General features: G+C 38.7%; 1 protein-coding gene across 1 annotated transcript; it reads right to left on the bottom strand.

Annotated features, from left to right (window-relative positions):
• Nucleotides 1-919: 919 nt before the first annotated feature.
• LOC111236525 (probable isoprenylcysteine alpha-carbonyl methylesterase ICME) lies at nucleotides 920-6,991 on the bottom strand. Its single transcript, XM_022765284.1, has 9 exons — nucleotides 6,851-6,991; nucleotides 3,768-3,795; nucleotides 3,521-3,670; nucleotides 3,308-3,428; nucleotides 2,895-3,107; nucleotides 2,620-2,703; nucleotides 2,163-2,304; nucleotides 1,712-1,874; nucleotides 920-1,578 (listed from the first exon to the last, which is right to left on the bottom strand). Coding segments are annotated over exons 2-9 (1,110 nt in total). The 5' UTR covers nucleotides 3,770-3,795; nucleotides 6,851-6,991; the 3' UTR covers nucleotides 920-1,343.
• Nucleotides 6,992-15,005: the final 8,014 nt, after the last annotated feature.

Raw genomic sequence — 15,005 nt, 5'->3', positions numbered from 1 at the left:
TTTATCAAATGTCAAAATAAATCCTTACACTGAAAGCGTTATGACTTATTTACTAATATTTATTGGAAAATAGTATAACATAAAACCAAAAATATATAACTTTGATTGTAAAACTAAGAGACATTTTTTTGCCTATTGTTACTCAATAACATTTAGTATTTATAAGTTAATAAATGATTTATAACATTATAATATTATATTATTCATTTATTTTTTAACAACTATAACTCCTCCTGTGGAGACCCATAAGTGGGAGCTACTGTATAAACAGATAATGAATGACAATATAGTAAAACACAATTGTAATAACACAAAATATGTCTTCATTGGAAGAGTTATAATTGTTGACAAATACTGTACATTGATAAACACTTAAAATTGCTGCTATATTATAATGTGTTATAAACTATTTATTAAATGTTCATATACTGCTTATAAATGCTAAACAGGGAAACCTGAAGTAAAGTGTTACCAAAGAGCATTGCTAATTTTTAATAGGATAAATGTTCTCCTGCATCTCTATGGCAGGCCCTCACCCTTTGGAAAAAAGGATGGTGGTAATGATAAAAGTAGAGGGACACTTTCAATAGAGGCAAATTATATGCTTCTATATATATTCTATGGTACAGTACGTATAGCTCACATAAAAAGAGCCAGGCTTACCTTAGAATAAACTGGAGAGCAGCAATAATACAATCTCTCAGGAAAATTATGAATATTATAATCTCCAACTATGGCCCAGTCCATGCAGCAGTACCCATAGCAGTTAAACATACATTTTGGAGCAATACGAATTTTGTTGATTGTTTTTGTACTGGTACTTGATTGTTGCTGCTTGGCACAAAATGTGATAGTTTGTGTGATGTGTGTGTCTGAGAGATCTGAAGGCAAAACAAAAGGTTCCTTCAAGTAGGTTTAATATGTCTGTTGTTACAGTGCATCACGGAAATGTTTCATTTGATAAAAAACAAAAAGGATTATGAATCAAAATGTTGCCACTTCGGTAAAACATAGTTAATTGGACTTCCATTTCAATACTGTGTAGTAGTGTGCTTTTCTGATTTTCATAGTACTGTTATTGCTTCATTGTTGATTTCGCTTCAGATTCACTTAATTCACTGTACTGCAATCTGTTATCCAGACCACAGTCCAATCACTTCAATTGTAATCAGAGAGCCCGTCAAAATTTACATCATTATCATGGAATCACAACACAAATGACTCAAGTTAAATCATGGAAATGATTTGTTTTGAGGTATTAGAGCAGATACTGTAAACAAAGTAAGTGTATGGCACAATCAGTAAATATGGACGTGACTGATGTTGTCCTGATGACTGGGATGTCAGCAGGTTCCCAGAAGTTTTCTGAACTCCTGTTTGATGCAGCTGTAGATGGGATGGTAGAAGCGCCTGTCTGACGCCATGAGGTCAGTGACGATCTCCGTGTGGTCGACTCTTGGTAGCAGGTAAAGCGACACCTTCACGGAGAGCGAGTTGAGAAGCTCAGAGAACTTTGTGGAAGATTCAACAGGAACGATGATGTCAGTGGTCCCATGGAGCAAAGCGAACGGAGGCACTCTGTCACTCAGAAATAAAATTTAAAAAAGACCCCTGTCAGTCAAAAATGCTCATATTTGTATTTCAAATAAATTAAAGATGCAATAGATTTAAACCTCAGTGTTGTTAAAGCTAATATAACCATTTGTCTCACCTGTTCAGTTTGTCCTGGCTGAGTTTCTCCAGTAAATGTGTTGGCGAGTAGTACGGAAAGTTTTCCACTCCATTCATGGCTTTGTGCATGGTTGACACATACTCAACCGCTCGCTTTTGCTCATGCTCATAATGGTCCATGATGTTGTAGACACCACTCAGACCTGTCCAGGAAATATCAGAGATTAACCAACTCACACAAAATCCTGGCAATCAACTGTATGAAAATATGAAGGAGGCAGTTCTACTGATACCTCTGAAGAGACAGTTCTACTTTTTTTGTTTGAAGAACTTCACTGCCTTCAGTTCATAGCAAAGACAATGAAAACATGAACAATTCAGAAGCCACTAATTTATCTTTGTGGCTCACACATTTATTTAAGTTGGGTTTTCGTTAGCACAAAATATGGCTGCGACCGTGACTCTGTGATGCACAGTGCAGTTATCCTTACCAATAACTCCCTTTGTCGCCTGTGTAATGTCCCGCTGTTTACTGGCCTCTATGAAAAGCTCCTCTCTTGTGTCAATGAGAAACAGCGTGGTCAAAGCACACAAATGTGCACCTGCTGAATGGCCAATTAACACAATGTTGTCCTATAAAAGACAGACAAACAAGACAACATGAGCCGTCTTAAAGCAAAAATAAGCAATTATCATTACTGTACAATATTTTATGTGTTTACAAATTAGAAATGGATCAGAGCTAATCAAACCAGTGAAATTATTTTCTTCCATTCTCTGCATGAAAAAGGATCATCATAAATTGGAAGTGGATTCAGGCTTTATATGATTTCATGAAACCTTTAAAAGTTTTCTTTCTTTCGGGAGTTTATAATAACTGGTCAATTTTGCCAATATAATCTGATAGTTTTACTCAATTTCCAGGGAATACTTCAAGATATTTCTTACTTTGTCAAAGTTGAACTTCTGTCCACTCTCTTGGGCCCAAACCAAGCAGTCAGCAATATCTTGGACCATCCCTAAAACGTTCCCCTGGCGATCAGATGAAACCCGCAGTCAGCTCAGATACCACAGTGACATTTATAATTACATTTCTTATCTGCCGTTTGGGTTACCGCAGTATAATTCTCAGAAGTACTGTTCATATTCCAGTCACTCTCACTGTCCACATGTGCTAGAAATCTTTAACCGGAATGTCATTAGGACAACTGTATTTTTCTGACCTTCGGATAGGTGCAGTAATCAGGACAAACGACCGCTGCACCCAGCTCTTCAGCCATTTGCCTGGCCAGTAGACAGTAAATGGATCTTTCTCCAGAGCCCCATGCACCACCATAGATGAAAACCACCAGTGGTGCAGGCGCATCTTCCTTCTTCTCCATGTTTGGAGGGTGGTACAAGTCTAGCTTGTTGCCTCGGCGGCCAAATGTGATCGCCTTTGGAGTGTCCAGACACACAAAACTTTTGGTATTACATAGTACATTTTTCAATCAAGTGGTGAAACTGAGACAAATGTAACTGTTATTATTTTAGGTATCTAGAGAAATGTCTGGTCCCTTCCATGCAAAGGCACATATACACATAAACTCACAGATAAAACAACCACATTTTCCTTTCTAGCTTCTCCTGAACTCACCTTCTCATAATGCTTACGGTTTTCGTCATTCTTGTACCATGACTTCCACTGAAAGTAAAGTCTCCCATACTGCAGATATTTGAGAGTTTCCAGCACAGCTCTGGTCAAACAGTATATTCGCCTGATGGAGAAGCCAAAAAAAATGAGTAAAAAAACAGAACAAAACTATATTCTGTGGGACAAAGACCAGATCTGAGGCATTTTACAATTTACCTTGGTTTTAGAGCTTCTATGTACTTCTTATATCCAGGCTTATTGGGCCATCCGTAAATCCACTGGGCAGCTAGAGAGATGGAGTATGGGAGACCCACCAACAGGGCGCCCACTGTCACAGGCAGTGACATGTGACATTTTAACCCTGACCTTTAAAAGTAAAAAATGTATATATTAAAAGATATTTCTCTTTCAAAAGTAATGTCACTCAGTGCTCTTCAAAATGTTGTATTTGAAAGGCTCTTACATGTTGTGCTTCAATCTGTCTGGCTCACCTACAAAGGACAAGGAATGTAAGTCACAGGAAAACACACTTTGTTTTACTGTTATCAGGTTGTGTAAAACGATAATGCATCCCAACCAAGGTGTATGCTGTGGTTGCTCTTTAATAAGGCACCCTTTGTAAACAGTTTCAGTTGTAACTATTGATTTAATTAATGTTTAGTAAATTATTTACTAAGGCTTCATAGATCAGCTATTAACAAATACAATTTTTGCGTCACAGGTCATGTTCATCCTCCTCCGGCTTTTTAGCTCTTGTGTTCACCAGGTAAAAGCTGCAACAGACTGTTTGTTTGACCCCTGAACATTTAGAGGAGTGCTTCAGAGCATCTGCACAAAAATCTTATAATTACTTTAATAATAATAAGTTAGTGCTGTTTACAGGTAAAGACTTAATAGATTGAACTTCTTTCTTATTCATAGTTACAGATGAATTACTAAGTTTTTCTGGTGGCTTTAGAGAGTGAAACACCTGTGACTCTTATTATTTGATTCTTTATTATTACTGACTCATTAACATTAGTAACAGCTTGATTAATGGCTATTTGGAAACTAATTAAAGACACTTGTTATCCTTAATTAATAACTTACTGACTCACCAGGCAGTAATTGATGACTTATGGCTTAACGATAGGGTATTAATACAAATTGTATTATTATTGTTGCTGTTGTTGTTATTAACAATAATAATAATACATTTTATTTACAGTACAAACAGTAAAATAAATAAAATAGCAAGAACGAGGCATTTGATACAAAATAAATTAGAATAAATATAATTGCATACAATAAATATGATTTATATGCTAAATATGCTACAGTAAGAGTTAAACAGAATAGGTAAGTTTGAAGAGGCCTGTTTTGAGGTGGGATTTGAAGGTAGAAAGAGAATCGATATTACAGATGTCTTGTGAAAGTGAGTTGCAGAATCGAGGGGGCAACACGGCTGAAGGCTCTAAACCCCATGGTAGTCAGACGGGCCGGAGGTACAGTGAGATTAATGGAAGAGGAAGATCTAAGAGTACGGCCAGGTGTGCAGATATGGAGTAGATCAGAGAGATACGGAGGTGGTTGGATGTGAAGTGACTTGAAAGTGAGAGGAAGACTCCTGAAATCAATACGGTGTTTAAGAGGGAGCCAGTGCAGCTGCTGGAGGACAGGAGTAATATGTCCAATTGAAGGGGTTCTGGTAACGATACAGCTGCTGCATTCTGAACCAGTTGAAGTTTATGGAGAAGTTTGTGAGGAAGACCAGAGAGGATAGAGTTACAGTAATCAATGTGAGATGCAACTAAAGTGTGTACAAGAATAGCAGTGCTATGGCCTGGGTGAGGTTATTGATATGATGCAAATCATATAAACCATTAAGACAGAAATGAGTTACAACTTATAAACTCTTGGTACCCAGTTTTCTTTACATGTGTACCAAGGTGCCCTCTAGTGAGCCTTTACACAATAACAATGAGAGCTTCATCAGTGCCGCTTTGATTCTGCTAAAGAATCACACAAAAATCACATGATCCTTTGCTGAGGGGCTACTTACATTACACAGGGTTTCTGCAGAGTATTGCACAGAATGATTGTTGAAGAATAAGAGAAAACCATTAGGGACAATATGGCCTACAATTATTTATTAACTATATTTATCTATAGACAATTATATCACATTTTTGTCAGTACCTCGCAGCCTCAAGCCTCTGTAAGAATTGACTGTTAATACCGAGTCACAGGAAGAAGTAAAACAACCACAAAGAGAGGCAAATCGACTACAAACAATGAAGCTCCTACAGTGCATTCAGAAAGTATTCAGACCCTTTCACTTTTTTCACAATTTCTTATGTTGCAGCTTCATGCTAAAATTGTTTATATTCATTTTTTCCCTCATCAATCTCGCCTCAATACCCCATAATGCCAAAGCAACAATAGAATTTTAGAAATTTTTGCAAATTTATTAAAAATGAAAAACTGAAATATCACATTGACCCTTTACGCAGGACTTAGTTGAAACACATTTGGCTTCGTTAACAGCCTAAATTCTTCTTGGGTGGTGCGACAAGGTTTGCACACCTGGATTTAGGGATTTCTGCCATTCTTCTCTGCAGATCCTCTCAAGCTCTGTCAGGTTTAATGGGGACCGCCAGTGGACAGACATTTTCAGGTGTCTCAAGAGATGTTCGATTGGGTTCAAGTCAGGGCTCTGGCTTGTCCCTAAGAGCCACTTCTACATAGGGTCATTGTTCTGTTGGAAGGTGAACCTTCAGCCCAGTCTGAGGCCCTGAGCGCTCTGGACCAGGTTTTCATATAGGATATCTCTGTACTTTGCACTGTTAATTTTTCCCTCAACCATGATCTCTGCTGTTGAATAATCACCCCACAGCATGAGGCTGCCACCACCATGCTTCACTGATATGCTTCACTGGTGGGAAGGTATTGAGCAGGTGATGAGCAGTGCAGTGCCAAATACGGTGTAGAAACATCTCAAAAATGATGAAAATGGGAGGCACGTGAGCTAAGTTTCAAATGTCTGAATACTTCTGTCAATGTGATATTTCAGTTTTTCCTTTTGAATAAATTAATGTTAAATTAATGTTATGTTGTTGTTTATTAAAATTAATTAAATTTGACACTTGCTCATTAGAGGTCAATTGTCTTCCTAGTTATGTTACTGTCTATGGCAGGTAATAATAAATATTCAAACCATTTGTAAATGGGCAGAAAGACTTTATAATAGGCTACATTCTAAGGCCTGTTTTGAGGGAATCGCATTACAGTTGTTTCAGACTTCAAAACTGGTTACATCCTAAAATAATGATGGTTAAAACAGCTACAGGAAGGCTACATTTACATCAAAGCAAACATAATGTGGTATCAGCTTTTTACAATGTCTTTATGAAGTTAGTAAGACCACTCTCTAAATTTCTGAACACTGACACTAGCTTAGCAGCTTTGTAGTGTTTCCCAAACAGTGATGACTGTTTTGTAGCTTAGCTTGTTTGTCTCGGAAAACAACAGGAATATCATGAATACCGGAAACCAATGTAAACATACCAAAATGTGATCATATAGAGCGCTTTATGTCGAAGCCCATGTCCCGGGTTAATGTGGTTTGTTATTAAATTCGTTGTGTCGGAGAGAAGTAGCGATGCCGTGGATGAACCTCTGTCTGTCCTTCAGAAAGCCGGTATTATGTCTGGCAGACCCACCAAAGATGAAGAAGGTTCAACGAGAGAGAAATCCTCCTCAACTTCCGTGTTGGCAATGACAACTAGAGGTGGGCTATTGTTAATCCTATGAGGCAAAGGTTTTGATGTAATAGGCATGGCGGACAGATAACTGATTTCTATCTTGAAACAATCAACATCTCTGCTCTGATACTCCGGAAATACATACATACAGAGGAGCTCCACCCGTCACCATGAAATGTTTTGTATTTTGCTTGGAAAATGACTCAAACCATTATTAAAATAGTTGCCAATTATTATTTTTCTGACAATGGATTAATCACTTAATTGACTAATCCTTTCAGCTCTATTAGTATATATACATTAGATTAAATTCAGTAGTTTAATTCATAACAAAACTTGCTGCCAAATATATGTTGGAGAAATTGTAGTATTCTCCTCTGAAGTGAAATCAAGTAGAAGTATGAATTAGCATGAATAGAAAATACTCAATTAAAGTAAAAGTACTTAACAATTATGTATGTACTTAGATACATTCCACCACTGGTTGTTTGTATGGTTTATTGGTGGTGATCTCATGTTTATATGTATATATATATATATATATATATATATATTTCAAGCCTGGAAACTTGCAAAAGGACCTTGATTTAGGATTTATTTGTTTTGTGATGTTTATTGAGGCTCTGAGTTTAGGTGACATTTATGTCAAATTTGTCAAAAGCACAGGACTGTGAAATGTGGTTGAAATCCATATAAAGTGAATAAAGGTAAAGGTGAAACTATGTTATTCTGAGGGACTTTGGAGCTCACAGGTACCTTCTTCGAGGTGCACTAATTTACAGTAATTAAAAATATCAAGCATTGATTGATAAACATCACAAATACTTAACCTCATCATACAATAGCATTTTGTCAACATTCATCCAACACTGACGTTTAATCCCTGGCTGTTTCCACACACAACTGGTCACTTATGTAATCCTCCAACCTCTTGCCTTACCAGTGACTGTAATACTAAATTATCTTGTGATTTTCCACTTAGCATTGGGCAAGTTCTGAGGTCCACTTCTCAGGTCAATTTCTGTTTATTAGTGGACACTCCATAGTTCACAGACATATGAGACTCACAATTCAAAATTCAATATGGCGATACTGTATCACTGCGGATGGTTTCAGTTCTGCTTAAAACACAGAAACCACAGATGTTTTCATTCTGTTTCTTACTTGGCTACTGTTAATCCTTCCACTCTTATTAAAAGTGAGTCATAAAATCATTCGTACATTTTCAGGTCAAGTTACACATCGTCACCTCCACACAATTCAGACACAAGGACCCATGTTATACAGTTCAACATTTGACAAACATTTTCACAAAAGAGTCTGAAAAGCTTTTCATAATGACACTGGCTTCAATATGAGTGAGCGTAAATGTTGATAGTTTTCTATTTGAATGAATTTAATAAATTAATATCAATTTATCTATAGGAGCAAACAGCTACAATGTCGGCTATTATGATATTTTTTTTGATAATAATGCATCTGTTTTCTTAGAAATCCAGCATTAGGTTAGACTAGGATATCATTTTTGTCTTTCATCTGTCTTTCTTACAAAAAGTATTTTATTTTACAGACCAATGAATCACTCTTTGTATGATTCTCATATAGCAGTAAAGACAGATGTTATACGTACACCCCTATTAAAACACATAGACTGTGAATTCAGTTTTCCTGTCACTGTAGTTTAGTAATTAATTTTACAATAAATTTGGTGTTATTGATTTCTGTCACTGAATGATCTTTGTTTTATGCAATGATGCTTTCACAGATTTCACAGTTGCTTCCAGTAAAAACTTGAAAAATAGAGCTACTACTAAGAGCAGCTTCCGCCTTTAACCTTTACTGGAAGTGTATTTATTTTCACAAAATGAACAGTTATCAGATTAAATATCCATTTGATACATGGAATTTTAAATTCGGATTACTGAATCGTGTTTAAAAGCCTGAAACATCCAGCAGTCATGGGACACAAATATTTCTACAAAATGTATTTGTTAATATTAATGATGACTGTAGAGAGCGGGGTAATAGTTTGTAATCTGAAAATCTCTACAAATCAGTCCCCTTCGTGTTTCAGTAAGCCAGTGGATTACTTTGATTGAAAGAGGTAATCGTGACCAGTAAGTTATTCATGTGCTCCTGCTCAGGATTAATGTCAGCACAGAAAGTGGCACTGCCAGCACATGTCCACTAGAGGGAGGAAGAACTCTGTCACTTGCTTCTGAATTGTAGTTTGATTGAGACGTGAACATCTCAAAGGAGACTAAGCACAAGACAAACAGTGATTGAAAATAAAAGATGTATAACAGTTAATGTTTGCTTAACACTGAGTCACACACTGGCCTACAGCTCAATGTGTGTGTATCCTCAAAGTTGGAAATATTTTAAATGGTTTTGCAAGTTTGAGCCCATTAACTACTGTACATCACAGTTATGTTGTATTACTGGGCTGTTATATAAGTCAGGTCTTTGTGAGGTCATTATCATACTGTATTGAGTTGAATCGAAAGCAGCAGCTGTTTTAGGATATACTTTAAAAAATGGTTTGCAGTAATTATTAAGCATTTGTGATGTGTAGAAAATTGGCTAAAATCTCTCATATGTTCCTTTATGGTATTATCCATAAACAATGTTATTCAATAGAAATATTGTCTCCACATAGATATCCAATTATGACACCTCTGTGCCTTATTAATGCTGACCTCACACTAAATCATTCTCTGTAAATTAATAGAGGGTAGTGCAGTTGTGAACAGAGGGTTCATTGGCCATGACCACGGAAAACCTTGGATTCAACATTGCAAATTCATGGAAAGCAGAGCAGCATACGAGCGCTGACCAGCCCAAGGGTTATTGTTATGGTTGGCCCCACAGAGCGGAGCCTCCAGCCCTGAGTGGGTGTGTGGTTGCTCCTCCATCTGCCACGATGTGGGGAGCCCCAGGTGCTTTTTCTGAAGCCACAGTGGAAACGGAGCCGTCCAGTGAGTGCAAACTCAGGCATTCAGCTGGTAGTATGAGCAGAGTCAGCCCGTTTTTGGACGCTGTGGTAAAAATTCACAGTGCCTGTTTAAGAATGATATTATCCTTATGGGAATTATTGTATGCATAGCGGTATTAAGATAATAACAATTGACGTACACAAAGTCTGTGTTGTGTGTAGGCGTAGAGGAGCCTCAGTGACCATTTGATCACGAAACACTGTGCTCTTTGTGCTTCACAGTTTCAAAAGTGATTTTATAATGTAGTCAAGTGTGAAATAATAAGAATAAATAGACTGTAAAACACCTATTTTCAGCATGTTCCTTCAGGCCTTTATTAAAGGAGAGTGTGCAAATCACAGATGTCAAGATGACATGGTCATGCTCAACCATGCGTTTTTTTTTTGTTTTTTTTTTTCTTCGCTCTCTGAGCCTTTCAGATCTAATCAGAGCTCAGTGATTCCTTGAAGCACAATGAACCATCACACTACGTGTCTTTCAACAAGGAAAGCCCAGCCTCACACTTCCGTAGTAGCAAACAACTGTCCAGGAGCAAGAATAACTCACTACTGGCTGTTTTGTTGCTACTCTGTAGCAGCACCAACACTCTGCTCCACCAGGATTCATGTCACATGCAAAGATTAGTTCAGGTTTTTCAGAAAAATTGTTATTATGGACAAAATCAAGGTTTTTGTTCCAATATTTATAGTCAGACATAAGTTGTTATGTCTGTCTCTTATCAGTGCGGCCATCAGGTGTCAGGATGTTCAGTTTTTAAGTGTCCTACTTCAGGTTGCACAACACGCAGTATTATTGAGTTTGGTATTTAGGAAGACCTTGAAGTACAAATATTTGAAGTAGATTTTTAGCTAATGTTTAATCACTTGCCTCAAGTGGAAGTTGATGAAAAAAGCCAGATTTCAAGAGAATCAGAAAAATAACTGTGCCTGTAAAATTACAAGGTGTGAGCAACTTATTACGGTGACAGGTGGCAAACCTGCTCTTGGTCAACTGGAGAGGCTGGTGTTACTGGTTGTCCCTTTGAAATGAGATCGCTCATTCTCTTTTGCACATTCAGCCCTGACACAATTGTGCTTTTGTAGTCTGCTGCTATTCAAAACTTGGAATTTAAATATAAAAAAAATCTAGTTCACCCAGCATCAGAGACACTACTAAAATGAAATTCTTATGTACAGCCATTTGCTGGTATCATGTTTTGTAACTGACTTACAAAATACTTTTCTCAATGAAAGAAAGAATTAAATTCTTCACACCACTGTTTTTCAGTAAATAAGAAACACCTCAGTGGCTTCATTTGAACCACTTTCATATTTTACTGGGAAATCTAGTCTTGATGGTATATCTCCTTCAAGATGGCTCATCCTGCTTCCCTTCCGGTGAGTCATTGTGGGCGTTTCACAGAAAACAGAAGCTTCCGTCATGTTTTCAGGGTCGTTCACCTTAGGGAGAAAAAAAAGAAAGCAGAGGGAGTGCCGGAAGGATTACCAAGAGATGAGTCACACGTAAAATACACTGCAAAAAGCATTTTCTTTCAATATCTGGGTCCTGAAATATGAAAATGTCTTTATATGAAACTCTTTGAAGTGTGCAATTAATGACATTTCAGTACATAAACACTGAAGATTTTTTTGTTCAACTCAAACAAAATTGGTCCTTAATCTTTGATAGATTATAATTGGAAACTGTAAATAGCAGGAGGGACAAAGTATTGAGTGTATGTCTTATTCCAAGTATTGGGCTTGGTACAGATATCAACTTGTGTCTGTTTGCATCTTTGCAGTTGCACGTGTTTTTGCAGGTGTAAATGTGTATAGACTGGCCTGTTTACTTCCCTCCTGTGAACCCCCACTGTGACCCAGTCCCCAGAGCTCCTAACTGATGCATGGCACTGAGCCAGGACCCAAACATGCTGCTTCTGTGTTTTTTCCCCCCTACTTTCCCTTCTATCCGCTGTGCCGCACAACCCCAACTCAGCCAGAGTCACAGAGGAATCCTGCTCTCTGTGGGCTCGGGACCTCAGGACACAGAGCCATCTTTTCACAGGGCCTTCACAAACACACCAGGCCCAGAAAGAACCTCCCTTTGACAGGGGGGAACCATGGAAACTGGCACTGACCACAGGGCCCAGTTTCTAGGTATCCTAGTGCCCGGAATCACGCCCGGAGTCCCGCAGTCGCCAGAAGAGTAGCGAGGACAGAGGTGTTGGCGTTCAGAGGGTGATGCGGTTTTTCATGGGGCCTTCTGATTGATTGGAGAGAAACAGTGCGGCCATTCTTGTCAGATGCACCGGATGAATGCTAACAAGCCTGTGAGGATGCTCCAGAGTGCATTCTTTTGGGGGGAAAAAAAGAGTAGAGAGGTTTGGAAAGATAAGGCAGTTGATGGGGAAACTGACTAAGCAAATAAATGATAAGTAGGTGTGCACATGTGTACGTGCGTGCACAGGTTGAGGGGGTTCAGTGGTACCTCGCTGCAACAGTTTCGTCTTTATATAGTCCAAGCTCTTTGCAGAGAGCGAGGAGTCAAGTTTCCGTGCGTCATGTCTGTTTCCAGCACTAACTGAGTCAACAGAAGGTAAGAGCTTCCCTCCACTGAGGAGCTCTCAAAAACTCACGAATATGTAGAACCTGACCTGACTGATCACCTCATTGAGCAATGAGAGAGAAAAAAATAAAACACACACACGCATGCAGGGATGTGTTACCTAACAGCCATGCCCCAAACAAAGCTGTGTGCAAGTCGTTATCACATGAAAACATCCCTGTTCAGCAATGCCACAGAGCATACACGGCGCACGTGTCAACATCTCTGTGATACGGATGGTATCTTATTTGATTGAGGGGGAAAAAACACCATTATCAGTGTGTGACGTCATGATCCAGTTGCCTTGAACCTTTCATTTAGTCTGAATTCTCTTCGGCCGTCATAGAAAGGGTTTGAAGTACTTTAAATCAAAATGCAGAAACAGCACATAAATAGACAGACAGTTCAGCTGTGTGTTACATGTCTAAAGATCGCGGCTGTGCTCCTTACTCAAACTACAACATGTCTCGCAGCTGCATTACATTGTGTTCTTTTGAGCCTTCTGTGCTTGGACAAACTGACGTTTCTGTCAGAGGAGTTTCTCTCTTTAGGAACTGAGACCAAGACAGGATGTTTGCACATTTCCTGATATCAAACTTTACTGAAGCAGGTCCATTGTTTAGGTGAAATATGTAAAATAATAAATCACCTCATGGCCAAATCATGCAACTGTGGGCCCCAAAATCACCAAACTTACTGAGTGTCAAATGGCTTTTTTAATTGATATTTTGTTTGGGAACATGTAGCACTAATGCCAAGTATTCAACTGACATCCTGAGAGGCTCAAGCTGGATTCAGTCATACTCACAGAAAGACGGCCCTGGGTTTGAGTCTGACAACTATCTCCGAGGCCTTTCTCAGTTGAGCTTTACTGTTTTCCCCCACGTGTGTGTTGGTTTTCTACAGCTGCTCTGGTTACTTCCCACAGTCCATGTTATTCGACGCTGGGCAGTCTAATTTTCTCCAGTGTGAATGCAAGTGAGCCTGTGTTTGTCTGTCTGCATGTTCTAGCCCTCTGAGAGATTTGTTACCTGTCCAGGGTGATTCCCCTTTCTCGTTTCATACACGCACACTCGCACACACTGGCCTTAACAGCAATATGAGATAACCATAGCCCGGTATGTTTTAATTCAGCACCTTTTGTTTGCTTTCCAGTTCTTTGCGTGCAGTGTCCATAGCTAAGATTTAGGCACATTCTTTCCACAGCCTGGACTAGTATCAAGTGCTTTGGAGCTGGCATACGGAAACAGTCTTTTTCAAATTGAAGTAAGCTAATGTATTTTATAGATTTTTTTTTCACAAAAACATTGGTGTATAATTCCAGCATAAATACTGGTGTTACTTTCACCAAACTATTCCGGCTTGGCCTTAAAACCGCCTCGCACAGAATTATTTCAAACTGGACGTGGCTCTTAGTTTGCCCGGCAACGAGGTTCCCTTACAAAACTCCATGGGGGGGGGGGGACCTCAGTGAGAAGTTAATGACTCACACTGTACTCTTTGATCTACATCGCCATGGAGTGCTCACTATAAAGGCTAACAATGAGAGACAGCACTGACACTTCAGAGACTGAGCTCTGCCTCAGGCATGCTGACATTTAGGTGCATGGAATTCCTCTAGTGCAGAGAGAGGACCCTCTCTTTGTCGCTACAGAGAGGTAGCAAATGTGTCACACTGATGAAAAAAAATTGCTTCAACAAAGAGTCACACCGATCTCCCAATAACAGTAAAATCACTGCATCCAAATGACTGGCAAGTTGCTTTGAATTATGCAGAGTGTTTACAAACCCATGTTGTGCATGTGGGTCATTTGCCTACTACAACTGGGGAAAACATTTGAATACCTGCTCTCAGCTTACCAGCTTACCTAAGTACTGAAGTATATACGGCCACGTGGCTGCAAATTATTCAGTGTGGTCCAGTCCCTTTTTTCCCCCACCTAAGTCTTTATTTTATACATTACGTCCTGTCACTCACACTAAGACAATAAAAAGCAATATTACAAAAGAAAACCTTTAAAAGTAAAGTCAATTTACCCCCACCCCAACTCACAACTTCACTAAAGCCAAGCTGAGGAAAAGAGTTAAACATCTTCCTCTTACTCGCTTTTTCTGGAGCCTTCAACCACAGATCTCACAGCCCTCCTGTGAAAGAGGAGATTGTAAGATGGATTGCGTAAAAAAAACAAAAAAAACAAACAAACTGAATTGCACCAAACTTGGTGGAGGAGTGGGGCACGGACCAGGGAAGAACCCATTACATTTTGGTGCAGATCCAGGAATTTTATTTTTATCACTTTCTTTAACATTGTAAGATTTATTTTTATTTTTTGACACTTTCACCAGTTTCTCAGGAAATAATGTATGGAAAATCTGATA

The sequence above is a fragment of the Seriola dumerili genome, unplaced genomic scaffold (assembly GCF_002260705.1).
Source record: "Seriola dumerili isolate Sdu_G_001 unplaced genomic scaffold, Sdu_1.0 BDQW01000668.1, whole genome shotgun sequence".
NCBI classification, from domain to species: Eukaryota; Metazoa; Chordata; class Actinopteri; order Carangiformes; family Carangidae; genus Seriola; species Seriola dumerili.
This window is presented reverse-complemented; position numbering and strand designations above follow the sequence as displayed.

Excerpts from the sequence above, each read along its gene's own strand:
- LOC111236525 (XM_022765284.1), bottom strand. Across the intron at positions 3,108-3,307 it reads ACCGTAAGCATTATGAGAAG|GCGATCACATTTGGCCGCCG; the intron begins GTGAGTTCAGGA and ends GACACTCCAAAG. Across the intron at positions 2,704-2,894 it reads ATTACTGCACCTATCCGAAG|GGGAACGTTTTAGGGATGGT; the intron begins GTCAGAAAAATA and ends TCTGATCGCCAG.